Consider the following 27,178-nt stretch of genomic DNA (forward strand, 5'->3'; position numbering starts at 1 on the left):
ACACACACACACACACACACACACACACACACAGAAAAAAAAAGACAGTTTACTTTGAACTTGGTTTAATTAACCATGACCTCACATGTTACCACTTCAGTGCTACAAAAATACAATAGTGAAAGTGATAAGATTTTTTGGTTTCTTGCGAAATATTTATTACCAGAGTTTTAATAGCTATTAGCAGCTGTTTTAACTTTTTTAAATAATGTTGGACAGGACCTGCATTGCTGCAGCTAAAGGGACAGAGCTGGATATTAATTTGTTTATTGATGGTCATAAAGCTGTACTTTTCACTATGTTGATATCATGGTGCTTACTCACTTTGGCCCACACTTCCAAGCTGGTGTGGGAGTGCAAGAGTGTGAATTTTTTCTCTCTCTGTGTTTGGTTCGTTGTGATATAGTAAACCTGCAGTAGCTTGCGAAGCCTTTTGCTCAGCTAACCTCTCCAGCTATCAAAATTTCTCTCCCCAGTGTGCACATATTTTCACATACTGTTTGAACTAATATAAAAAGCTTCCTTGCAACATATTCTTGGAACATGCAGGTTGTGTGCACGATGACTAGGCTATGCGATGCAAATAACATAACATTTCATTGAGTGTTCAGGAAGCCATTGTTTGAGGCTAGTGATCTGGCATAACACAGCACCAAATTTCTGTGCAGTTTATATCAGACGAGCCAAAATGCGAAATATATCATTTTGTTCAATACTGTACATATTCTGGTAGACATTTGCACTGTTTAATAAAGCCAAGCAGACAGTGGCAGCTAATCACAACTGCACATTACCTGTAATCAGATCGTCCATCCCCGAGAGGTATTCAAGATCTTCAGTTTTTACACGTGCAGGAGGTGACATATGCTGGAACAGCTTCTTGGTGGTGAAAGCATTGGACTGTGGCCAACACCCATCATTCTGAACTTCACTCCATTGTGCACATGACACCTGTAGTTCACAAGGTCACAGGACAAGGCAAAGGCCTTTTCACAAATGGAGCACTTGTATGGTTTCTTGCCCGTGTGTGTACGCATGTGCACATTCAGACAGTGCTCTCTATCAACTCAGCCAAACAAAGGTAATATATGTGAGGCTTTAAGGTTGCATTCTACTGCAGGTGCTGCTCCAAGGCTTCCCTCTCCGCAAAAGTCTTGCCATACTCGTGGCAGTGGCATAGGTCCACTCCACATGCATGCAGCTGCTTGTGACTGTCCAGTGACCTCTTGTGACAGAAAGCAGATGGACACAGCTCAGACTTGTATGGCTTCTCGAGCATGTGAGTGTGGAGATGGTGATTTAACATTGCCTTATGCATGAAATGCAGACTACATGTTGCACTTGTGCAGCCTCTCGCCTGCTGATATGCATCAGCATATGACTTGTAACTCTTTGCACACGAACAGGCTCTAGTCCATGTGAGTGCTATTGTGCATGAGAGGTGAACCGCTCCTTGCCATCAGATTGCGCGAGTTGTTGGGCCGTGAGCGAGTGCTCTGGGGTAAGCGTCTGCTCACAAATGGGGCTAGCGTCTTCCTCGTCACACATGTGCGTGACACAATGCCTGCACACATTGCACTTGTGGGATTCGTTCACGCTGATGCCTTTGTTAACCTGCGTAGCTGGAGTTGAAATGGTACTGCCAGGGATTCTGCATATTGAAAAAAGAAATGTCAGACTCAGCTGCCACAGCACTGAGGAGCAATATTAGAGGGACACTACAGCCAAGAGAATGAAGTTACACACATTGTTACTTACAGATGAATAGATGCATGGATATTGTTACACGAACAAAGGATTAAGAACTGGAGACTATTTACAAAGTATATTTACATATATAACTGCAGCGCTGGCCAGTTCAGCCAACAGCTTGACAGCCAGAGAGCGTTTGTCATCTTCGTTGAGGTGCCCGTATGCATCGTCCACAAGAAACACGCAATATGCACGTATCATTATCCCTGGCGGCAGAAGTTCCTGCTCGGTGCGTCTAAATATTGGTGATAACAGGAGAGTAATATGGTTTGAGGTGTGCGACACGCACAACGTCAGTGGAATTCAAGTCAGATAAAGCACTGGTACCAACTGGGGCGATTTCGTACATAACATTCCAGTGACGTCAACAGTGCTGCCATCGGCCACACCTATGGCTCGTGTAGTAGCAGGTGTGAGAACCTTCCTCAGTCAACGACGGAGGTTACAACTCATTATGGACACCTGGGCTCCAGTATCTATTAATGCCGTCAAAGGGACACCGTCGACGTGAACATCAAGTAAGTTCTGGTTCGTTGGGAGCGCCGATGGAGGATTTCGACACGACGAAGATAATGCAGCAATATTATAAGCGTCACCTTTGAAACGGGGTGATGGCTGATGCCACCAAGCTCGTTACTTTTACTGTTATTCTCATTGATCTCTAGATGGATATTGCGACACGGTAACAAAATATTCCCTATGGTTTCCAAGCTATCTACACACTCCATGCAATTAATGTCATCATCAGCAAATTTTCACCATAACAACTTGTTCTCACACATGCTGATCATGCTCTGAACAGTAATTGCTTTTCTGTTTTGATTTCATTCATTGCTGTTATAAATATATTTCTATCGCTGGTTTCTTCATGCACTAAGCCGATGAATGCTACCTGTAGGCAGACTTGAAAAGCTTGGCTGAGATTGAAATGTAGAAAATAATGAAGGAAAGAGAAATTACAGTAGATGAGATTACTTGCCGCTGGCGGGAGCCAAACCGACAACCTCCGCATTATGTGTGCATTGCACTGCCCATTGCACCACCAAATACTGCCAAATATATACATATAAGTATAGCGCAACTGCACGGTGGTCTGCTTTGAACCACCGTTCCTTGAAGAGGGAGGTCACGTGTTGAGTGAGCTCCTGAACAACACTTTGCAACGTGGTGAACGCAGTTTAAATAATGAAAGCGGGACCTCAAAAAGGTGCGACATAATGCCTAACACATTTGTCTCGAATTTACCGCTAAATCGCCACTTTCTTTACAACACAGCGTTAGCACAACATGCTACGCAGAATCAGGAAGAAACCAGTTTTGTCCCAAGCACACAAGTAAAATTTCTAACGATGTCTTATTTTTTTAAACCACAATGTGCAGCATGACAAAGTGCCAAGGCTTTGTCAGGCTACAGTCTTTTGCTTCGGTGACTACTATTTTTTCATGGAGAAGGAAATAAACTTCAAACCCTTGCAAGAATACGTATCCATCACTGGTATCAGGTTCAGCTCACCAAGTTACCACCTTGAATTACATGTCTCTGGGAACAGCCCAGTTCACTCAGTGATACATCAACGTGCCAAGCCCAGCAAAACAGGAAAAAAACTTCGCTTAAAGCATGGAAAAATGGGAGCACAGATGCTACTGCACCATGCGCTATAGTGATGCTGCTGCCTAAGGTGCCTAGTTTTGTGCGTAAGCTTGCTATTCAATATTCAGGCAGCTATGTACTTCAACAGGTGCTACAACAAAACATCACCATCAACTCTGCCACAGTGAAACCAAATTATACCTTGTTTTACATTTGTAAAGGTCGTCTGTTTGTTAGTATGCAACTGAGTGTGTACACCTGTACTGGAAAAAAATGTAAATAAATTTTGCCAATTTTTTCATTTAACATCAAATAGTTCCTACAAAACTGTGTGTTGCATAAAAGCTTGAGTTAACATGAGGAAACTGTATGATCTAAATAATTTCAAGCACAAATTGGAATTGGTAAACAATGGGCTTGCATGAAGGAACATCAGTACTTGGAATAAAACTTTCTGCACTGAAACAAACACTGGCCTGCTTTACTGGAACGAACGTTCGCTCTGACCCTGCTTTGGTGGACTCACCCTGCATCAGTCTCCATGATGGCTGTGTCTCTCGAAGTTTGTACTGCTGGTCTGTGGAGTCATGAAGGTGGTGCTTGACAGCTGGGCTGCTAGCTGAGATAGTTCCTTTCCATCCATGTCTAGAGGTCCCTACAAAACAGCATGTAGTGGCAGAACAGCCATACAACCATTTAGCACAGGTCCTGGCGGAGGAAAAAATTTGATGTGGTGCAGCGACGAGCACTTTTAGTGCATCATTGCATATACATCTATATACCAGATATGATCTCAATTCTAAAAGAAACAGTCAACAAGTACAGTGGAGTCAGCGTTATCCACATTAAATGAAGCATTCGAACTGAAAATAAGTGAACTAGTTGAATTATTTGTAATAGAGTGGATTTTAATGTGCATTTATTGCACTATAACACCACTTTTGCGATTCGGGTTTTTGCAAAGAAACAGCACATAAGAACGGGACAAGGGAGAGGAGAAACACGACCCACAGACACAACTCTCCTGTCTGTCATCTCCCTTGTCCCGTTCTTAAGCACTGTGTTTGCAAAAATAAGTACCAACCGGCTAAAGTTAAAATACTGTTTACGATTTAGACTTGCATCAAGCCCTGTGTGTTCAGCATGCTTAAAACGTAGAAGAACAAAATGTTTGCAAAGCTACAGCATGTCAACAAGACCACACCTTAGGAGCTGCGCAACTAAACTGTTTTTACACTGAGGACGTCGACATGTGTCTTCTAATGTGCAGAATCTCTCCAGAATATATCTATAGCTGTGCTGTGGAACCTATGAAAGCTGAATAAGTTAGAACCACGGCTTAGCCACCTACTTACTTAGTCACCTACTTACATAGCCACCTACTTACAAATGAGCTCTTCTGATCATGCAGAATAAAAACACGAACAGCGCAACACAGGACGAGCGAGTAGAGAGCACAGGACACTCACTCATCCTGTGTTGCGCTGTTCCTGTTTTTATTCTAAAGATGAACCAACCAGCCCCATTGAACACACTGATCATGCAGAGTTGCAAACATCCAGACTCTGAAGCAGATTATACACATGTCAGCAGGTGAGCAGAAGAATACTGAGAAATACCAAGGCATAATACTGAGAAATACTGAGAAATACTGAGGCAAGTGCTAATGGCGGTATTTATTGCTCAGTTTCAATATAAAGAAATATGTATTCCTGCAAGTGAAAAGGCTGTTCTGCATTAACTTTATGTCAAACTATAAATTTTTGCATAGTCCAAAATTTTATTGCAGTTGGACCTTTAGCATAATGATTTGAACTAGTTTAGACTTAACTATTAAAAGCAATTTTGTTTCATGTTGCTATCTTTTCTACTATGGAGCTGCGCCGAAACCATGAAACATTGAACCGCAATAACATAAAAGAAGCAATAGCTCCAAATCACAGCATCCTTAGCATGGTATTTTTCTCAGATCATACATCAGAAATTATGCAACGGCAATGAAGCTCACACTTCCTGTGTACCAGCTTTTTCTAACTTGCAAGTTATGTTGTCTGAGAATGACTAGAATAATTCTAACCTCAAACAGGAGGTTGCAATTGCCATTTTAATTAGATTGCAGTGTGAAGAATCAAGATGTGAAATTGCGTAATTCCACATTACGCCTTACTTACGGGAAGCAGCGAAGATGGAGGGCTATGCGGTAGCACTATCTCCTCCTTGACGTCAACACTCGTCACAATCTGAAAAGGTTTTTTTTTTTTTAATCTTCTGAGCCAAGTTGCAAACATACTATTTACTTTGATCAACACAGCCGCACCCACAAACTCAGAAAAGAACCCTCAATTAAGTGCGAGCTTTAACTCGGAGGCACCTATTTAAATACACGGAAAAAGAGAAATCATTTTTGTCAGCGACCAGTCTACCGAACTTGATGTGGTTTGTTACATTCAAAAGAAAAAGCTAAAATCTAGTTTTCTTATGTCATTAACCATGCGCACAACCTACCCATATGTGCCATGTTTTGAAAGCTGAACATCATTATCATCAATATGGGTTCAAGTGTGCACTGTGCGAGGAGCATTGAACTACAACATAAAAGCAAAGTAGAAGTGATGGCATTTTAGTAAACATCAACAAAAGCTTCACTCATCAGGTTACTCATCTTAAAGCTGAAGAAATGCACTAGGAGCCATCATGTTTACTCCTGCGTTAGAGTAAGGAAAAAGTGGGGCAAGAGTTTTGAAAAGTTGAAGTAAAGGGTAGACAGCCTTGCAGATGGCATTAGAGATGCTCAAGTGTAGTTTAAGAAATCGTCTTCGTTTTAACTTTAGGAACAGGCTTCTTACTTAGAACAACATACAAATGCATACACACAAGAGCCCCACACTTTATTCGATTACTCAATTTCAGTTAACCATAGTGGTTTGAACCAGTTCAGCCCGTTAACTGTTAGCTGTTTCGTTTCTTGCTGTTATTTTTACACTAGGAAGGTGTGCCCAACCAACGCGTTTTCATTGAACCATACAGACACAAATAGCCTAAACATCAGTTACAATTAAATTTCCCAACTCAATTACAGCTAAGAGCAGTTCTTACCGGATTTTTCAAATTTACAAGTTATGCTGTGTGAGAATGACTAAAATAAATCTAACCTGAAACAAGACAGTGTAGCTGCCCTTTAATTTAGATCAGTGTGTGAAAAACAAGAACAAAAAAATTTTGTAATTCCACATTACACTTCACTTACAGGAAGCAGCGAAGGTGGAGGGCTATGTGGTAGCACAATCTCCTCCTTGATGTCAACACTTGTCACAACCTGAAAAGGTTTTTGAGCTGAGCTGCGAACAAAACTATTTGCTTTTATCCATACACATTCACCCATGAACTCAGAAAAGAAACCCCAATTAAAAGGGAGATTTAGTTACGGGGCTCCTATTTAAATACATGTGAAAGGATAAATCTTTTTCTCAGCAACCACTTCACAAAATTTGAGGTTAAAAAAACAAACATTAAAAGAAGCTGAAATATAACGAATTTCGATTTATGCCATCAATATTTGAACAATTGTTGAAAATTGTAAAGTTTCGAACAAGACTATCAAGTTTACAACTCTGTAAGCCAGCAATAAAAAACAACATCACAATTCTGTAAACTGCACCTATTAGTATAAAACAGACAAAATTGATATTACACACCCCTGTGAAATAAAGTACTAATTTGTGAATTTGTGAAATAATAATGTGACACCCTAGTAAACCCTGTAAGAAATCCACATAAGCTTATAAATTCATACGCGAAATTTGTCCACTTTAGGTGCTCTTATAGGTACTCTTACATATGCTGCTTACAGAACTGTGATGTGTTTTTTGGTGCAGAACTATGAATTTGTAAACTCAATGTAAACTACATTTTAAAAAGTTAACAATTTGCAGTAATCTTTGTAAAAAAAAATCAGGCCCTAAATAAAAATTTCACTTGCTAAAGTTGCTAGAACACAACTTCATCTCTAAAATGCAACAAATTTCATTCAGATCGCTCAAGGGGTTATCTCAGGAACACATTTCTGCATTTTGCATGTATCTGAATAGGCAGCATTGGAGTTGGCATTAAACTAAAGCTTCCTCTCAATAAGACTTAGACTGTTAGAAGCCACCTTGTTTTATGCTACTATTCCTCAATATACAGCTGTGCAGGGACCGACACATTTTCCTTGAATGACATGCACACACAAAAATAGACTGCAGAAACCCACATGGTGTTTTTGTATCTCATATTTTCTTGTATCATATTTTTTAAACTTTCAAGTTTTACTGTGTGAGCACGACTCGATTAATGATAACCTAAAACAGGAGGCTGCAATTGCCCTATGTACATTGGCTTGGAATGAGGAGAATCCCAACGAAAATTTGCACTTCACTTACAGGAGGTGGCGTGCTCGGAGGGCTACTTGGCTCCACCTTGATGTCAATGCTTGACACGACCTGAAAAGTTATTTTTTTTTAATTCCTGAGCTGAGCTGAGAATGAACAATTGACTTTCACCTGCAAACAAGCAATCAAGAAAGAGCACAGGCTGGGAGACCACGTGAATATTCACTCACCAGTATTTTTGTGGGCTACCTACTCACTCGTATTCATGGGCACTCACGCCTGTTGGCACTGACTCACGTTCCTTCTCATGTGCACCGACACTCACTAAAGCTCACACTCATGTCAGCTCCCGCTCACGGGCACTCACTCACATACATACACACATACACTCATTCGCCAACAGTCCCTCTTGCTCATACCGAAGTCCAAGCAACATCACCGTCACTGACTATCCTTCGTACTGATGTTCCCTGGCACTCACTCCTGTTTGACCGTAGACTGAGCATGAATCGGTGTACTTGTGAGTGAATGTGCCGACCTATGAAGAAGAGGCCCACGCCAATCCAACTTCAATTAAACATACTAATGCAAATCACTTCAGACCACAGCGAGAGAATGGGAGAGGTGGCCAAATGACGCTGATCTACCAATGCCGTTGTTATCGCAATGTGGTCATTATTGCCTTTTAACTTAGCTTTGTGTGTGAGGAATCGAAACATAAAATTGTGCTTCCCTTATAGAAGGCAGCATAGTTGGAGGCCTACTCAGCTGTACCTTGATATCAATGCTCATGACCTAAAAAAAAATTTTTTTTTAATTTTTCAGTGCAGTTACATACCTTGAAGAACATGCACACTTGCACACTCAAATAGTGCCTCATACTCTGTGTAATTTCAGTTAGACATACCGATGTGATTCAGTAAAGACATAAATATTGGAACCTGTCCCATTTTATGCTTTTGTGGCCCATAAAATGCTCCCACTGTGGAGATGTAATGGAACTACCACATTTTCTTTGAAGCACATAGACAAAAGCTTAAACTCCTAGCCACAGCATCCTTGGCATGCTCCTTGCTCAGCTTATTAAGGTGAAGGCTTCTTTGCCTCTTCTGCCCACTTTACAGGTGCTCACGGCAGTCTAAATAACTATACAACTTGAACCACTTGGCATGTGTCCCTAGATAAATGCTGTTCTATATATGCCACAACAGACAACTGCTAGGGTTACTGGGTATGTGCAATGAAGCAAGTGCCACTTAGTATGCGTAAGTTGTCAACCAATCCTTCAAAATGGATGTACACCCCTGTGTAGGTGCCTGCAGACAAGCAGAACAGGAGACAAAAAGTGAAGTTGGCTACAGAAAAGTGAAGAATGACTGAATGAATGAATGAATAAATGAATGAATGAACTGTTTAATAATACAAAGAAAAAGACTTCCTGAAGCTCTGCTTAGTAAAGTAAGTCTGATTTAAATGCTGGTGTATTACCCTCTGCTAGGGCCTTAGCACTTAGTTTTAAACACTGGGATGTGTCTAATGCTTACTGTGATTTAGTTCGAGTAACAAAAGTTACACAGTAGAACCCTGCTGATACATTCCTCACTGTTGCATCCTTGCGGTACCTCTTTACACGCCATTGACTCCTGTCTATTATGATCCCATTTATATGTCACCATCCCGTAATACTCCTGCATCTTACGCAGCATTTCAATGCAGCAATCATGTAAATTTAGTAGTGCAGAGGCAAATTCACTCTTGCACGTTACTATGAAGACAATGAATGTATACTTGCATTTAAGCCTCTCAGACCCCACCCGCGGCCCTGGCCCAAAATACCAGAAGTGCACGAATGTCACTCCCAATAAGTCCAGAGAAAAGACGGGGAATGCGAGAGATGGGAATTCAAGACGATGAGCAAAACGTGTACAAGGTGAATGCAGGAGCCAACGTTTCGACAAGTGGACTTGTCTTCTTCAAGGCGACATATGCTTTCCTCGCCACAGTATATATAGGTGGGGCCTCTCCAAAGGGGAGAGGGCGTGAGGCGGGAGGATGCGGAAACGAGGGAAAATGTGTTAGCGTGTCGAATTGAGAGTAAAAAACGCTGTGTACAAGGTTAAAGCCAGGCCCCCCACCCCGGTCTGTCAACACACGCGCGTTAGCCAGCGTGTCAAAGCCGTCTGACACGACGACTGACAAAAAAAAGGGGGGGGGGAGAAGGAAAGGGGAGAAAAAAAAGAAAAAAAAAGGGGGGGGATACGCCAACAAATAAAACTAAGAGTTCTTGCCTATAGCTTGAAGTTTAGCATAGCGAATAGATTCTAAAACTCCCTTTGAAAGGTTTATGCCTATTGGTTGCAATGTCTTGAACTTATGGATAAGGTATGATTCTCTGTATTTTCTTTCTCGTTCAGAACAGAAATTTGACTGTAAGATGTAGAGTTTAAGTTCATCAAAGTTATGACCTGGTTGGTTGAAATGCTCGGTGACAGCTTTGGGAAGCTTTTTAGCTGTGTCCGCGCGATGACATCGCGCGTGTAGACACCAAATTGTAGACACCAAATTTAAAGGCTAAATTGATGACAGCATAAGGCTTGCATGCTTACAAGGAAAGCATTAATGAAGCATGACTGACAGCAGACAGCTAAAAATAAATTTACTTATATCTTAAAGTCTATAAATGAAACGTGGCTCCCTTCTCCGGACTTGACATGATAGCGATCGTGAAAATGTCATTGTTGAGGGCAAAATAGTGTGACGTTAAAGGCACTGATGGCATTTGTTTGCCGAAACATGACCGGGAGACGTAAGCACGCGTCTCCCACCTAGCTCTGGCGTTTACGAAAATGGGCACATGTGTAAAATTGAGCAGATTATGTGCAAGTTTGTAGTCAGCACTTTGACGGTTCACGTGAACTCTGTGATGTCAGGTACTTGCGATTCATCTCACTCAAAAGAGTTATTCACCCCTACGGGCAGGAATTTTGAAATCAGAATTGTGCGATGGAAACCATCGCTTTATGTTAAATTACTGGGGACACAGTCATACATATGCTGGACACTATTACGGTCCCCTAGATGCTGTGTATTACCAAAGAGTAAAAAATAATCACTGGAGAATGTGGTGTCCATGCTCCTTTAAACCATTAACATACCCATGTGCACCATGTTTTGAAAGCTGAATGTCATTGTCATCAATATGGTTTCAGATGTGCACTGAGGGAGGAGCATTGAACTGCAACAGAGAAGTGAAGCGATCACGTTTGAATAAACATCAAAGAAAACTTTGCTTATCATTGATTCACAAATATGTGTGGGATCCGCAGATTTTTTACCACCAATCATCTGATAGCCTGAAGTTTGGGCCATGAGAACCCACGTTCTGCTGCCATGGTACCCAATTTTTCAAACTTCCAGGTTATGGCTGTGCGAACAAGACTTGAATTTTGCCAATCTGAAAAACTAGGTCACAATTCCCCTATTATTTAGCTTATAGCCTGAAGAATTGTAACTAATATCGTGCAATTCTGTATTGCACTTCACTTACAGGAGGCAGCGTGTTCAGAGGGCTCCTTGGTATCGTAATTTCCACCCCGCTGTCAGCACTCACCACAGTGGCCTCAACTCCACCGTGTATCAGGCGCATGTGTGATTTGAGGTTGTTCTTCAAGGCAAAGCGTTTCTGGCACACAGGACAGGTGTGTGGTCTTTCACCTGTGTGCACCATCGCATGCCTGGCCAGAGCACTGTTGTCCATGAAAGCAGCTGGGCACAGGTGGCATGTGTACGGCTTTGTTCTGTTGTGCCACTTGAGGTGCCACTGCAAGGTCTTCATCTGCTTGAAGGACTTGCCGCACTCGGAGCAGTGACACAAATTCACTCCGTTCACGTGTAACCGCAGGTGCGTCTCGAGCGACCTCTTCTTACGAAATTTGGACGGGCACTGTGGGCATGCATGCCGCATCTCACTCGTGTGAACGTGCTGGTGCCTGACGACACTGGCCCTCAAGGCAAACTTCCGGCCACAGATGGGGCAGGCGTACTTCTTCTCGCCCGTGTGCAAGACCAGGTGATATTTCAGAGACTCCCTCCTAGTAAAGCGCTGCCCGCACTCACTACACTCGTGGCTCGTGCCGACACTCCTGCGGGGCTTCTTCACTGGGGTTCCTACAATGCCAGCAGATACTCTGCGCATTAAAGAACGAGAAAAGAGGCACAAACTTACTCAGGCTGTTGTTGCTCAGCGCAGGTACAAACTTGAGAGAGACATTACAAAGAAAAGGAGGAAGCTATAGAGAGCTATAGAGAGAGCCAACTGCACAGGCTATCTCTGTTAGCCCCTCTGCCTTTCACCTCTTATTTTATCTCTCTCTCTCTCATATCAGACATGGAGAAAGCAAAGTAGAGCTAGAACAGAAATACACTAGATTAGTGAGTTACTGATCCAAAATATGGCAGCGACAAAGCCACTGTGCATCACAACCTGACTAAGCGAGGCAATGTGCTGAAAATGTACGGCAAGATGTTGGAAGTGTGTTGCACTAGTCACCAAAAGAGAACAAGATATAAAAAAGAAAACGAAACCCTATGAATGGCATTATTCTCATAATTGCACAAAAGTACTTGCTAAGACGAGAAGAACACAGCAAGAAGGAAGACTTGGGCAAGAGAGGACCAAGGAAACTCTACTGGTCACGTTGGAAGGGTCTAAAACAGGTTGTGGAGCCATAAGCACACTACTTGATTTCTAAAGCAGCATGAGTTCTTGATAGGGTGACTGGTTATGAAGCTGTAATTATTCACAGCCAAATCAGTATCTTCATCACCAACACTAACAGTCGTCGTTGTTCCAACACCATTTGGTACCATTTTAGTACCACTTTTCCCACACATGGTTAGCCATGTTTTGACGTGCCAGTACCCAGAGCAGTAAGTCAGAAACCGCTCATTAGTCACACATTTTTTCAAGGATTTCTTTAGTAATATTATTTACCACTGACTGGCATTCTTTGAATATTAGTCACAACGGTAATGAGTGTTTTACGAATATATGTGTTGTTGTTCTTCCTCTTCCACAGCCGGGAATCAAACCTGCGACCTTGTACTAATCAGCAGATTACCATAGCAACTCAGCCACCAAGTCGGGTAAAGATTTTCTTACTCCAAGCACACATGAACAACCCCTTTGATCCCGTTTGTGTAGACCTGACAGTGCTCACCCTGGGTCGCTATCCATAATGGCTGCATCCTTTGAAGTTTCAGTGCTGCTTGTTTGTAGGTTTATGACAATGATTCTTGGTGGCAGGGATGCTGAGTCAGATGGTTCTTTTCCTTCCATGTCTAGGGGGCCCTACAAAACAACATACACATCCTTTTTTTTTTCTTTTGCAAAAAGGTGTGACCAAAATATGTGACATAGCATGACCTTTACTTCCCAAGGTCTAAAGCCTCTCATATTATTTTCAACATGAAATTTTGTATCACAATAATATTCTGTCCCATGTGCATTTATTTCACCTAATGAAGTGCACATGGTACTTTCCAGCCATGAGCCACATGAAATATGAAGGCACCGACTGATATTACTAAGGGGAAAGCAGCAGGCATAGTGTATAGAAGAAAGGAAATCGATATATAATGACAGCTATAACTGTTCCATAGGAACAGAACACCACATGAGGTGGCAATATTGCATTGTGACAGAAATATAAAACACCCTGCTATAGATTCCTAGAGCTACGTAATTATATCCAATGAGCACCAGCTACATTGCTTTCAGGGATAAAACTAGAGTGTCTGCCATCATAAATGCTCATATCCTGGCAAAGTCCTAAACACAGAAGCATGCTCTTGACTCAATGAGAGGATTATACATTCATAAACAACACCTGGACTCTGAAGGATGCTGTAATAAGAGGCTCCATATATTTTTTTTTACCACTTTTGGTCTCTTTGCCATTAGACTATAAGTGTTCATGCACTTAAAGGAACACTAAAGAGAAACACTAAGTTGAGTTTGAATGAACCCCGAATATTGAAGAATGTGGACAGTTTTTGTTGGGTGCGAAAACACAACTTACTAGTATAGACATTCGCAAATAACAACCGCAGTTCTCTTCCTCAACTTCTCTCGCTTTGGCGATGCTGTTGTAGCCATGTCATCATGGTTTTCACTGCCCTCAGCGAATCACAGGGTGCCATAATACATCACCGGTGTGTGTAACTGTCCTGTACTCACTCTACCTCCCCTATTAGTAGAGGGAAAAGAAAAAAGTGCTCGCCACGATGGATGTTGTTGCGCAGAACCCTGTAATGAGGACCTCACCAGGGAAGCGGGGCTACATTTCAGCAACCCTAGTCCAACAGAATGCGAAATGATCCTCTGAGCTTTTGCGGAAAAGTGTTGCTTTGTACAACGGCGGGCTGCAGGTTGAGGCATCGCAACTGCCATCAGACAAAGAGGTTCCAATTTTGGCGAGTGACTGCCGCAGCAGCACCAGCATCGACTGGTATGTACTCGAGTTTTTACATATTAACCACATTGTTTGCGTAAAAAAAAAAAACTGCCACTTCGAGGAACTTGGAATGAACGCGACAAAGCAAGAGTTTGCTGCACGGGCTTAACTTCCTTTTCTCATACATTTTGCAATGTCTACTGCTGCTTGGCATAACTTGCGCAACACTCTGGCGATGCCGGTGAAATTTTAAAATTCTAAAAAGTCTATGACGTCGCATAGTGGCTGCAAATATGCCTGTTATGCATGCACAGTTTCATGCAGATCACATTGAGCTGGAATCAAGATCAAGTTTCTTGATCATCATTGTGTCACCTTTGTGCGAGCTGCAGATGGGAGGAAATTTATATTGAGGAATTCAATCTTGATCAGACTCGACCGAGCGCAATCGAAAGTGCCCCATGTGAATGGAACATTACTCACCACTTTCAATTAACAATGCTTTCCGCAAAAGCCACTTTCAGCAGCTTTGTGGAGGATAATGTTGGCTATACAATTTTACTTTGCTTAGAAATGTTTGAATACAGTAGTGATTGAGTGCAGCTTGAGCTGAAATATTTGAGCGTCTCTTTGGTGCTGTTTCAGGCATAATGCTCATCAACTTCAGCGAGACAGAATACCTCTGCTGTTGCAAGTTGGGCGATCCCGTGACTGGTGTGCAGCTTGAAGGATGCATCACGAAACAACCGGAGTTCAACCTCTTGTGTCTGAACATCGTGGTGCTCTACACTGCATATTTTGAGCTGTAAGGAGCTAGAAAGCGAATAGCTTTCTTTGGCTCTTTCGGCTGTTTTTGTGATAGGTCGAAGGTACGATAGAGCTTGGACTTAGGCAAGACAAAGCGAGGAACTGTGTCACGGAAAGCGTGCATGCTCTCAGGCAAATGAGTTAGGAAAAGGAACAGGCAGGGAGTAAGGAATTGTTGCGCTTCAGCTCTCGCATAACCGAGTGGCGGGGAGGGGTGGGAAGAAGGAGGGGCACACTGTTGCCTCGCTTCGTTAGCTCGTTCGTTACAGGCAGGCGAGGGAAAGGATGCATGCTCTCAGAGAAGCGAGTTGTGAGAAGGGGCCGGAAGGAGGACGAGGGGAGGCTACCGCTTACGTGTTCGTCACCGGTCCTAGCCAATCGTAGATGCTGTAGAAGATGAGAATTCCTGGTGGATTCTTAGACACAAGCAAGCACTTTGTCAAGCACTGATGGCATTGATACCCGCACACCAAGGAGAGCAGGAAGTGAACATGTCCACTCTTTACAGCTGCCACAGAGTAGCTCTAGGAAGGCGAAGGAAGGCACTGAGGAAAAGGACTCTCAGGCAACCGAGTTGCACGGATGGGCAGCAAAGAGGTTTGACATAATTTTGCTTCATTATGTCAAAATTTTGCTACTTTGTAATTCAACCTTTTATGCAAAGTACAGTCGCCCCTTCCTTCCATCCCCATCTGTCCCCAGTCAAGTGTGTGCAAACCTCCTCCCCCTCCCTACAAGAAACTGGCTACACCACTGGCTGTCGCACACACAAATGCTTACTTAACATGTCTGCTAATTCTTTAATGAGCTCCGAACAATGTTGGATAGCCAGCTGCTCTCTAAATATCTCACATGACATCGATTCCCACAGTACAACGTTTCTTAAAACTTAGTTATCTTCCCTCAGAATGAGTTACCTGAGAATGACTAAAGAGAAAAGTTATTTCAGCTGTGCATGCTCACTGACCTGGAGAGGCAAAGCAGAAGGGTGGGTCTTACTGAATTCATCATCATCATCATCACCCTGGTTACGCCCACTTCAGGGCAAAGGCCTCTCCCATACTTCTCCAACAACCCCGGTCATGTACTAATTGTGGCCATGTCGTCCCTGCAAACTTCTTAATCTCATCTGCCCACCTAACTTTCTGCTGCCCCCTGCTACGCTTCCCTTCCCTTGGAATCCAGTCCGTAACCCTTAATGACCATCGGTTATCTTCCCTCCTCATTACATGTCCTGCCCATGCCCATTTCGTTTTGTTGATTTCAACTAAGATGTCATTTAGTCGCGTTTGTTCCCTCACCCAATCTGCCCTTTTCTTATCCCTTAACGTTACACCCATCATTCTTCTTTCCATAGCTCGTTGCGCCTGTTTTTCTAGGACAATCTGCCCACCATCCTTCAACAAATCTGCTGTTACCTGATCCTCCCCAGCTGCCTTCCCCCTTTGCATAGCTCCCAAGGCTTTCCTTACTTCTTCCGGCGTTACCTGTGGGATTTCGAATTCCTCTAGAGTATTCTCTCTTCCATTATCATCGTGGGTGCCACTGGTACTGTATAAATCTCTATAGAACTCCTCAGCCACTTGAACTATCTCATCCATATTAGTAATGATATTGCCGGCTTTGTCTCTTAACGCATACATCTGATTCTTGCCAATTCCTAGTTTCTTCTTCACTGCTTTTAGGCTTCCTCCGTTCCTGAGAGCATGTTCAATTCTATCCATATTATACTTCCTTATGTCAGCTGTCTTACGCATGTTGATTAACTTCGAAAGTTCTGCCAGTTCTATTCTAGCTGTAGGGTTAGAGGCTTTCATACATTGGCGTTTCTTGATCAGATCTTTCGTCTCCTGCGATAGCTTACCGGTATCCTAACGGAGTTACCACCGACTTCTATTGCACACTCCTTAATGATGCCCACAAGATTGTCGTTCATTGCTTCAACACTAAGGTCCTCTTCCTGAGTTAAAGCCGAATACCTGTTCTGTAGCTTGATCTGGAATTCCTCTCTATTGGAATTTGGAATTCTTCTCTGGAATTCCTTACTGAATTACCCTTCTACAATACCATAAAAATTGACTCTTACTGCGAGAGGACACTTGACAAGTCAGAAAAGAAAGAAAGAAAGCTGGCAGCAGCACAGCTCCACGTGACATCATGTATTCTGACAGCATTTGCTTAAAACTAGTACAATTTTTCATAGCTAAAATGGAATTATTTGCACGATAAAACAGCCAAGGACTGAATTTGGGAAGTTTCAAGAACATTTAGGAGTATCAAAGCCCCGAGTAAAAAAAAAACAAAACAAAAGATACCTTGAAACCTATGACTTCACGTTAACGTACTGACCCTGGTTTTGAATTCAGCCAGAAATTCAAAGAATGTAGCACCTTCATTTTATTGCAACAGATATTAGTCGACTCTCGTTATTACACACCCTGATAATCCAACAAAATATGTTCGTTTTACCTGAAGTCCATGATATCCGAAATGCCTCACTTCCGAAGCTTTCGTCGTGATGTCTAACAACTTTATTGCAAAGAGTGAGTGACGAACGTCCAAAGTAAAAAAAAAAAAAAAAAGTCACACTTACACCCGAAAGGAGAAGCACCGATTGAGATAGCAAATTAAGCAAGATATGCGCGGCAGCAGCAGGGAACGAATTGACCTTCGTGCTGTCTCTCGCCTCAACGTGAACTAAATGCCCAAAGCACAGAGCATACAAAACTACCAGCACTGGGCGAACTTTGTCACCATCACAGATCGTTTTGAAGATGAGGCTCACGCAGGCGTGCAATTTGTCCATCGCAGATCATTTTCAAGACAAGGCAGCCGCGCCATAAGCAGCAGTCTGCGGAGTATCTCTCGCCGAACCCCCCCCCCCCCCTCCTCGCTCACAAAAGAAGACTGCGTGTTTTCGCTTCGCCTTCCTCCCTTGCGCATGCGATATTGAGTCCTGATCATCAGGTTACCCTCGCAAGTCAGTTGTCAGCCTGTGCCAACATGGCCAAAGTCCATTTTATAGAACTGATTATGAAAAAAATTGCCACTGATTTCGTCCCCTGTAGCCGATAGTCCATTGTAGAGCAGTCCGTTAAAAGCAAACTTCGTTGCATTAATAAAATAGGTAGAACAAACTAATGCTGAAATATGGTCCGTTAAATCCAAAAGTCTGTGCGCATGTCTGCTGTAACAAGCGTAGACTGTATATGGACAATCCTGATGCATTTCTGCTGTTGCCATGAGGTTCCGAATAAAGTCCAAGCGTCGCATGCTGAATGTGCGAGGGTGAGCAGATGATCACGGCTCAATCTCGCGCGCGACAGCGAGGAAAGCAGGAAGGAAGTGCACCGTCTTCCGTCGTGTGCAAGGCTCTGGAGGAGGGGGACATGTTTTACTCAGGGCGGCCTGGGTCGCTGTATCCTGAAAGCCATTTGCAATGGAGACAGAATCTGCCTGTGCGCTGTGTTTTCGCGGCTTAGTTTGCATTGATACGATACACAGCACGAAGGTTAGTTCGCTCGCTGGTACTGCCACGCTTCCTCACTCCAGCATTTTGACAGAGAGTTTCTGTGGTCATTAAGTGAGAAGTGTTTATACTTATTTGTGCACGCGTGACACCATGCTTGTTAATTTAGTTAATATACCTATGTTTACAAATTTATATGGCCGATAAAACTACTATCCTTACTTAATATAGACAGTTTTTTTTCCTGGGCGCCACCATATTGTATATGCAGTGCCGCCATCTATGGGCAGTCGGCATGCTGGCTTGGGCGAGCATGCTGATGTCTTGTACATCAGGCATACGCTCGGCGCTGGTTTTTGGTGTTTGTTTTCACACTTGTGCGGTCTGTTTAGTGTGACGTGACGTCTTCTAAATAGAAAACGGCTCTGTGAGACGTACTGAAGTGGTTTAAGTCTGTGTGGACGGACTTTCTGCTGGCGTTGAGGTGGACGGAAAACGCAACGTGATGAGTACGCATGTGTTTGAGCTTACAATCATTCTCAGAGAGGAATTGTGTATTTCTGAAAATTCCATTCACTAATCTGACCTGATATCAGTATTCTACTTTAGTTCTAAGCTGCTGTTTAAGAGCAACAAAACATACGCAATGATCGTAACAGCGTGGGCACTGTTCTCCTACGGTAGAAGTTGTGCTGTTATACTTTGAGAAGCGTTCAAACTGTTAGCTGTAGATTACATTGCGTGGCTACTTGGTTCAGAGGACGTTGTTTCCACCTATGATTCAAATAGTTTTGGTTAGTAATAGTGGTTAGTTGGTTTTAGTGGTTAATAGGTTTTGGTTAGTAATAGTGGTTAGTAAGGTCAGTGCGAGTCACACTTGTCAAGCGAAGCGACTGTTTATGAACTGCGCGAGCATCCGAAGCAGTAGTAGATGCTGGATTACAGATATATTTGCTCTATATAGCTCATGGACCGAGCATGCAACAGCAACATTTATAGATCTATAAACATTGTGTGGCATGACCACACGAGGTCTTATTGCTGCATTTGCACGTTTTCTCTCTCTCTCTTTTTTTTTTTCAAGAAAGAGGATGACAACCGCATTTTGTTTTCCGGTCTTGTTTGTCCCGTTTCCTATGACGCACTGAGCCTAATATTACGGAATTTTTGTCCTCATAAATAGCCGTCGCATTCTTTTTATGCGATCCCTCTCGGATATTACGGCTTTACAGTGCAAAAAAGACAATGCCAAAGCACAAAGGTTATGTATCATGCTGGTTCACCAACCACACTGATCACTGTGTTGAGCAGCGCCATCGGCCTCACACAGGAGGCTGGCGTAAACATATCATAGTGATTTTAAGTCTACTAGACTTGAAATTCATGCGAACAATGCCGGCTCATCACAAATATTTGATAGCGCCTGGTGCTTGGATGCTTTGGGACTGCCTTAGTTGGCCTACATGAGCGTGCGCCCTTATGTTTTAGTTGCTATGCCAAGTGTTCAGATATTGGGCAGATTTTCCATTTCCTGGCAATACACAGACGCCGGTTCTCTTCGTTGAATTAGAACTAATACACCCAAAATATTTCACAAAACGTACACGCACCATGGCTGATGATGCGTGTCACATGTTCGCGCCCCCAAGAGATATATTTTCTGCAAATTGTAGTTACTGATGCCCTGAGAGGCTACACACTGGTTTCCCGATGACCTTGTATGAATAAACACTGCGTAAATTTCATCAAGTGCGAGCTAAAACATCTCCAAATCATTCTACAGCATGCGACAGTAGTACTTTCAGGCAGCACCACGTCAGATCGTACAAGTCAGAGAGGAGGAAAGGCTCGCCGTGCCTTTACCTTCTCGCCCGATGAAAAGGTTGATCACTAATTAGCTGATCACTAATTTGCTATTGCAATCGATGCTTCGCCTTTTGGGTAAAACTGTGACTTTCTTTCTCTTCTGCAAAAATAACATTCTTCAAGAACACTTTATCGATCCAAACTAATTTAGTGTTTCTCTTTGGTGTTCCATCAATTTAAATTCTAGCGTGAAGATTACAGAAGTATAACTTTACAATCCCACACTGCATTTCACTTACCGATGGCAGTGTAGACGAAGGGCTGCTTGGCGACGTGATCTCAGCCCTGGTGTTCCCATTCACTGCAGCCGTCTCTACTCTGTCATGAAGCCAGCGCATGTGCATTGTGAGGCAATTCCGTGAGGCAAAGCATTTCTGGCACAAAGGGCAGCTGTATGATCTGTCACGCGTATGCTTGAGCATGTGGCTATCCAGACGCAACTTCAATGCGAAGGCGGCCGGGCACAGTTGGCACTTGTATGGCTTCTCCATTTTGTGCCACTTCAGGTGCTGCTGTAGGTTACCCTTGTGCTTGAAGGTCTTCCCGCACTCGTCGCAGGGGAACAGGTCAACTCCACTAGCATGTAACTGCTTGTGTCTGTCAAGAGATGCCTTATGGCAGAATTTGGACGGGCAGACTTGGCATGTATACGGCATCTCACCGGTGTGGACGCGTTGGTGTTTGAAGAGAGCGGGCCTTTGGGCGAACTTTAAGTTGCAGACGGTGCAGGTGTATTTCATCTCATCCGTGTGCAAGACAAGGTGATTTTTAGCAGCCTTCCTGTTCACAAAACGCCGCCCACACACACTACACTCATAGCACCGGCTGACGCTCCCGTTAGGCTTTTTCAGTGGAGCTCGTATAGCGCCATCGAAGATACTGCACATTGTGGGTAAAAAGAAGACAGAAGTATAAGTATGCCTCAGAAGTTGTTGCATCGTGCCGGTATAGACACTAGAGACTTTTAGCGTGTCCGGTATTCGGGCAAGCGTGGGCGGTTTTCCGGTTTAGCGGGGGCGTCAACGTGAGCGGCCAGATTGCTGGCGCCAGCTGGTGGCGCAAAGCTCAACCACACAAACACAGTGCTAATTACTATATTCTGCTTAGCTGCTGGCGTAACTTTTCGACAGTGGCGTAATCGTGTTCACAATTACGCCGCTGCCAAAAATTTGCACGAGTGGCGAAGCAGGATATGGTGAGTTACTGCAGTTTTAGCTATGCGTTTGTCTGGTTGAGCTCTACAACACCAGGCGGCTTCACCGCTCACGTTTACGCCCCGACCTTCCGGTAATCCGCCCAAACCGCTCCCGTTTACCGGAATAGCGTACAAGCTAAAAGTCTCTACTATGAAGAACAAGCCACAAAGCTGTAGCAGACTAACTACAGCAGCGACATAACAGAGTGGAGTCTTGCATTTGAGCTGTGGTAGTGCCATTACAACTGTGACCAGAGGTGAAGAAAGCCAAAGTCAAGCTAGACCGCAACTTACCTACTTCAGTGGTTTACTTGTCAACAATGACCACTCAAAAGTAACATCTGAGCATAACGGAGCATGGCAATGTGCAGAGGACATATAGCAAGATATTTGAAATATGTTGCATGAGTTGTACAAAAAAAGAAGCAGGGAATACAGTTAATATTGCACAAAGGTGCTAACACAAAAATAATGCAGTAATCAATCAATCAGTTATGTGCCTCTAATTATTCACAGCGTGATCCCAGTTCTTATCACTGCTGATAACTTCCTTACTGTTACACTAAAACAAAGAGTAACCAACTGGAGAAACCTGGCCTCAGGCCAAGCCTTCCTGCTTTCTTTATTTGAAACTCTAATGACTGAAAATGCTGGTTAATTGAAGCAAAAAAAAAAAAGACATCTTCATTTTTAACTGCTGTTTCCATGTTTTCTTTTTTAAAGCCAAATAGCTAAGGCAAGAAAAACGCACACTTTCGCTAATTGTACCTTCTTGCTCATTAAAGCAGTGGAACACAGTGAAAGAATGGCTGATAACAAAGCACTGATACTTACAAGTACTATTTAGAATGCACTTATGTTCAATATCCAAGCAGCTATGTATTTTGGTGGCTGCCAGTACAATATAGTGCTATGCACACTGTTCGCCGAGAAAGCAACCTGGTCGAATGTATAATACATGTTTGCACATTTGTCTTCTTATTAAATCTGCATGTAAAAACTGGCAATGCAATGTTGAACTGCATTGTATTACAGTTCAAATGATTCAAAGAAAACTGTGCAGTCTCTATAAGCTTGAATAAACCTGCAGAGGCTGAATGTTTCAGAAAATTGACCGCAGAAGGTTGAACTGGTAAACAACCGCTTAGCATATAGCTATCGGGAATCTAATTCGCAATCTCATGCTCAGCCACAGAACACTATTAGCCACCGAGAGATGTAATTTGCCTTACTGGAAGCATACATGGGCATTCCCAACGACCCCATTTTGATGGACTCAGGAGGCCTCACCTTGGGTCACTACCCATGGTGGCTGCGTCTCCTGAAGTTTCAATGCTGTCTGCCAATGTGGTTACGCAGACGACTTTTGGCAGTAAGGCTGCTGGCTCAGATAGTTCTTTTCCATCCATGTTTAGAGGGTCCTACAAAAAAAAAACATGAAGTTTATTTATTTATTTCTTGGAATAACTGTGTCCATAGGCAAAATGTGTGGGCTTTATCTACCACTACCACAGTCCTAAACCTAATATATCTTGCAATGTATAGTTTCGTGTAACAATGTGCTTATTTCCTTATCATCGCATTTCTTCCTTCAAATATGTATGTATGGCATCTTCCTGCCAAGAGCAATATGAACGTGAAAGCACCTACATGTACGGTTATATGTTAATGCTAGCTTCAGGTCAAGGCAGTAGACAAGCCGTGGCACTGTGTGATGATAGCGATAAGCGAAACTACCTCTTCGATAGCACTCCAAGCACGCGGAGAGCTCGGCGAGCCTCCAACCTACGGACCAATCTGGGTTCAAGCTTTAGTGTCGCCGTTGCCCCTTTGATGGCCTGGAGGCACAGTCAAAGTAGACGAATTAATGATATATTGTTTACATTAATACTGCGCACATTCTATCTTTCACCAGATTACACAGCTGTATTGCGGTGAAGCCACTCGGAAACTCGAAGGGCGTTTATAAAATTCCTATCATAACTATCATAAATTTGGAGCAGGCGTACACAATAGCCTTCAAAAAGAGCGCACGTTTTCCAAGTTTTAGTGGAGTACAGAAATTAGGTTCTATGTAGTACCGTGGAAAACCTCTAGGACATCAAAACAGATCTAAATGTCAGCGTCCATCGGGATAGTTGGCTTAAGCAGAAACAGTGACCCGTCTCCTGCACGCAAAGGAACACAACGCCAACGAGGTTCATGCCAAGCTGGTGGCAGTGTAGTGACAATTCCTCGGGTTATGACCCCGTCGTGAAATGGCCGGCGCAGGCGATTTCAATGCGGTCGAATAAGACTGGACGAAGAACGGACAGGCCGACCATCACTGGATGGTCCATCACAAATTGACGCGCAAGTGGGGGGAATTCCAGCGCTTGCTGACCGACGGATAACTGTTGAACAAACAGTTCAGCAACCTAACGCGATTGCGGGCTCAGCTTAAACTTCCACCCTAGTCTCGTCGTTTGATTTCTTCTAATCAAAGAAACTTGCCAACCTCTTGAGCTGCTACCGTGCGCACAGGCTGCCGGCCGACTGCGCTCTCCACGCGGCCTTTCTTGTGCGCACGGAAGGCAGCTCGTAAAACTCTGTGCAACTTTTCTAGAACTGCCGGTTATCGCAACCCGGCTGTCTACACGACGATGCGTCGGGTTGTACAAGCGGCAACAACACTTCCACGACCAGACACTCTAGTCAACGTTCAGAAATCAGCAGACAAAGCTGAACAGAGTGCGGTCTGCAGAAATTTGCTTCGTTCCTATTTCCAAAACGGAAAATAAACAACTACTTACTGCAGACTTCACTTCGGACTACAGTGTTTCGGATTAGGGTGCCACCATTTATAGGCCACAAAAGTAACTTGCTTTGGCTATGTTTTGACTAGACAAAGTCACATAAAATTATTAACTGTAAAATTAAACAAAGCTAACATGACGTCACACTATAGTGGTCGTACGCATAGAATCTCCTGCAATAAAGTTATTGTATCAAACTCTGTGATCGCAAGGACGAGGCAAGGTGTTTATGGAGCTAGGGTGTAGTAGATTAGGATAGTGGATCCAAGAAGGGCTCCGCGCTGAGGCACTTTTTAAATGGCGCCACCATCGCCTTCTGAACGGCACGGCCGCGCTTGAACATGCTTGAAAGCAGCGTTTCAGTTGCCTGCGACCATAACTGCAATCAGATGGACCGCGTCTGTTGCTTTCCTTTTTAAATCTGATGTGCGTGTTTTCACTGTGTCGTGAGGGAACGAAATTCAGAGCTCATATTGCGAAGAAATGTGGGTTTATGTACAGGAATGGTCCGGACGAGGTACAGGAATAAGTTAACTGTTACTTAATAAACAAAAACTGGAAAACCGTCATTTGCTGCCTTTCTCAAGGCGATATATTGAATGCTAAGAAAATTTATCTGATGCCCTAATAACGGCAGCAATTTGACATTTAAGGAGAATGTAGGCCACATTATACGTTACGTGCAGCACATTTTTTTTAGGTTGTGTGTATTGAAAATATTTAAGGAATATTATAGCCGTCTTTTCCTATTTTTATGCGTCATACACCTGAGACGTAGTTGGTTTCCCGTGTCCCTTGGGTGAATAAAGCAAAACAAATTGTTTATACTTGCTTGAATTGGGAAGCATGTTATCGGCTGTCTGTCTTCGAGCTCGCGCAGAAATTTCCATTGTCACATGCCTCCAATGTCAATGACGGTTCAACTGAGAGCGGGGGCGTTCTCTTTGATGACCGGCCTTCATCTGTTGCATGTGAAGCCGTTCTCTTTTGCGTGGGCTGCTCGTGGTGATACTCCGGACGATACGGCAAAAGATTGTCGGTAACGCATCAGACCGAAGTGCAGGCTTTCCACGCTGTGTAGATATATACTTGCTGACCTTCAATATTCACATAATGACTCAGTATGTACTTTGCATCAACGTGCAGCTCACAAATGGAGTCAGTGGCTTCTAAAGGGTCGATCGGTGCGGTGAAGATTTGAGCTGCCACACCCGGCGCTTCTGTTCATCTTTAGGGACTTCGAAGAGCGAGAGCTTGGTCTGACCTTTCAATCTGCTGCACACAGTTTTGCAACCCACTACACAACGGTAGTTCTTTCACCGAGGTGTGCTCATCCTTGGAACACCCTGCCAAGTCGCCGAGTTACCAGACAAGCTATATATACATCAGCGAGGGCCGTCTGCGCGCGTATACATCGTGCAGACGGCATCGTATGACGGAAGCGAGGTACCTAAATTAATGACAAAGCAATAATCTTATTGTATTCTTTTTTTCGTACATACTAGGTACACAAAATGACGAGAAAAAAAAAAAAAAAACGCAAGCACGACGGTGTATCGAGCAGACGACAGCTCGGCCGCCGCCGGGCCACGGAGGCACAGGATTGGCCGGAACTTCACAAGGCGACAGCAGCGCCGCCACAAATTTTCAACGTTTTTTGCTCTACTGCACTCTCGCCAAACGGCGCTCTGTCGCTGAGACGCCGCGTGTGGAAAAAATTTGCGAGGGCGCTGCGACCGAATAGATAGGGGTGGAGACGCGCTTCGTGGCATATTCAACGTAATTTCGCTGCGGGCCCCGAGACCGGTTGCGCGCGTACGCTCTTATAACAGTGCTTTATTTCACTGCAAATTTTGATTAACAAATTTTTCCACGTATACATATTTATTTCAGGCATGTGTTGTACAGCACGACGTCTTCAATTTTGCTGTCGTTGTCTGGTGCGTCGTCTGCTAGCGAGCGCGCGTTCGGTGCGCGGACGCTGGCGGACGTCGTTTTTCATGCAAAAAGTCTGTGCAGTAAAATTTTTTTATGGTTTTACTTGCATTGTTTCGCCCGCGACTCTTGTAGGCCGGTAGCAATTGCAGTTTTAGCCAGATGAACTGCTGTTTTTAACATTGTTTTCTAAATGTAACACGTAATTTTTGCCACAGAGGCCGCCTTGCTGCAACATGAAGCTACGTAAGAAACGTTATTGATATCGTGTCATTTGACGCGCGCTTCTTGCTGGCGGAGCATTGATCAGGCACAATGATCAAAGAAAACAGTATTATGGTAAATAAACTAGGTTCATTAACTGCGCGGCGCGAAGAGATGCAAATGACCAATGTACTTTTAAGCAAATCTAAGGGTACGTAGACGTATATCTCTACAACATATATGCAAGAGAAAAATTATAAAATATTCTAAATGCACTGATTGAAAAAGTGAGAACTCCCGTCTGGAATAAGCGTGTTTCTTTTAAAAGCTGCACCAGCCCCAGGTGAACCAAAAGACAATCAGAGAAAAGGAATCAAGTCAATTATTGGACGTTAATATGAACAGCAATGTTAGGGACAAGATATTGCTTATGTACTCAGACTCAATCGGGAAGATCGGAAAGTCTTTACCAAAGTAATCTCCGTGGCTTGTCTGGCGATCTCCTTCAACGTGCCAGCAGGCGAAGTGAAGTAGAATCATATAGTCTAACCAAATGGTATTTGCTATTCAGATCGTATTCGACTTCAGAATTCACTATTAAAATTTATTGAATAGCCGTTTGCGTTCAAATGTAAGGAGTAACAGCACTTTTGAAGCCTCGAAGGTGAGGGGCTGATGCAAGTGAGGACTTTTATTCCGAATTATTGCGCAGCTGGAGAGCTGTGGCTGTTGCACTGAG

The 27,178-nt window shown here is 43.4% G+C and overlaps 2 protein-coding genes across 3 annotated transcripts in view; both read right to left on the reverse strand.

Moving 5' to 3' along the window:
* LOC126538992 (uncharacterized) overlaps positions 1-27,178 on the reverse strand; it is a 104,760-nt gene that overhangs the window by 21,072 nt on the left and 56,510 nt on the right. The window lies entirely within an intron of this gene.
* On the reverse strand, positions 690-24,452 carry LOC129386887 (uncharacterized). Of its 2 annotated transcripts, XM_055075253.2 has the most exons (10): positions 24,298-24,452; positions 22,796-22,926; positions 20,550-21,189; positions 12,933-13,063; positions 11,261-11,900; positions 7,765-7,824; positions 6,591-6,659; positions 5,515-5,583; positions 3,870-3,998; positions 690-1,651 (listed from the first exon to the last, which is right to left on the reverse strand). In XM_055075253.2, the coding sequence occupies exons 2-9, from the start codon at positions 22,912-22,914 to the stop codon at positions 3,876-3,878; spliced, it is 1,851 nt and encodes a 616-aa protein (XP_054931228.1). In that variant the 5' UTR covers positions 22,915-22,926; positions 24,298-24,452; the 3' UTR covers positions 690-1,651; positions 3,870-3,875. The 2 variants fall into 2 exon arrangements, with proteins under 2 accessions (XP_054931228.1, XP_054931229.1); XM_055075254.1 differs by lacking the exon at positions 24,298-24,452 and having other exon boundaries at positions 22,738-22,801.

Source organism: Dermacentor andersoni, chromosome 11 (assembly GCF_023375885.2).
Source record: "Dermacentor andersoni chromosome 11, qqDerAnde1_hic_scaffold, whole genome shotgun sequence".
NCBI classification, from domain to species: Eukaryota; Metazoa; Arthropoda; class Arachnida; order Ixodida; family Ixodidae; genus Dermacentor; species Dermacentor andersoni.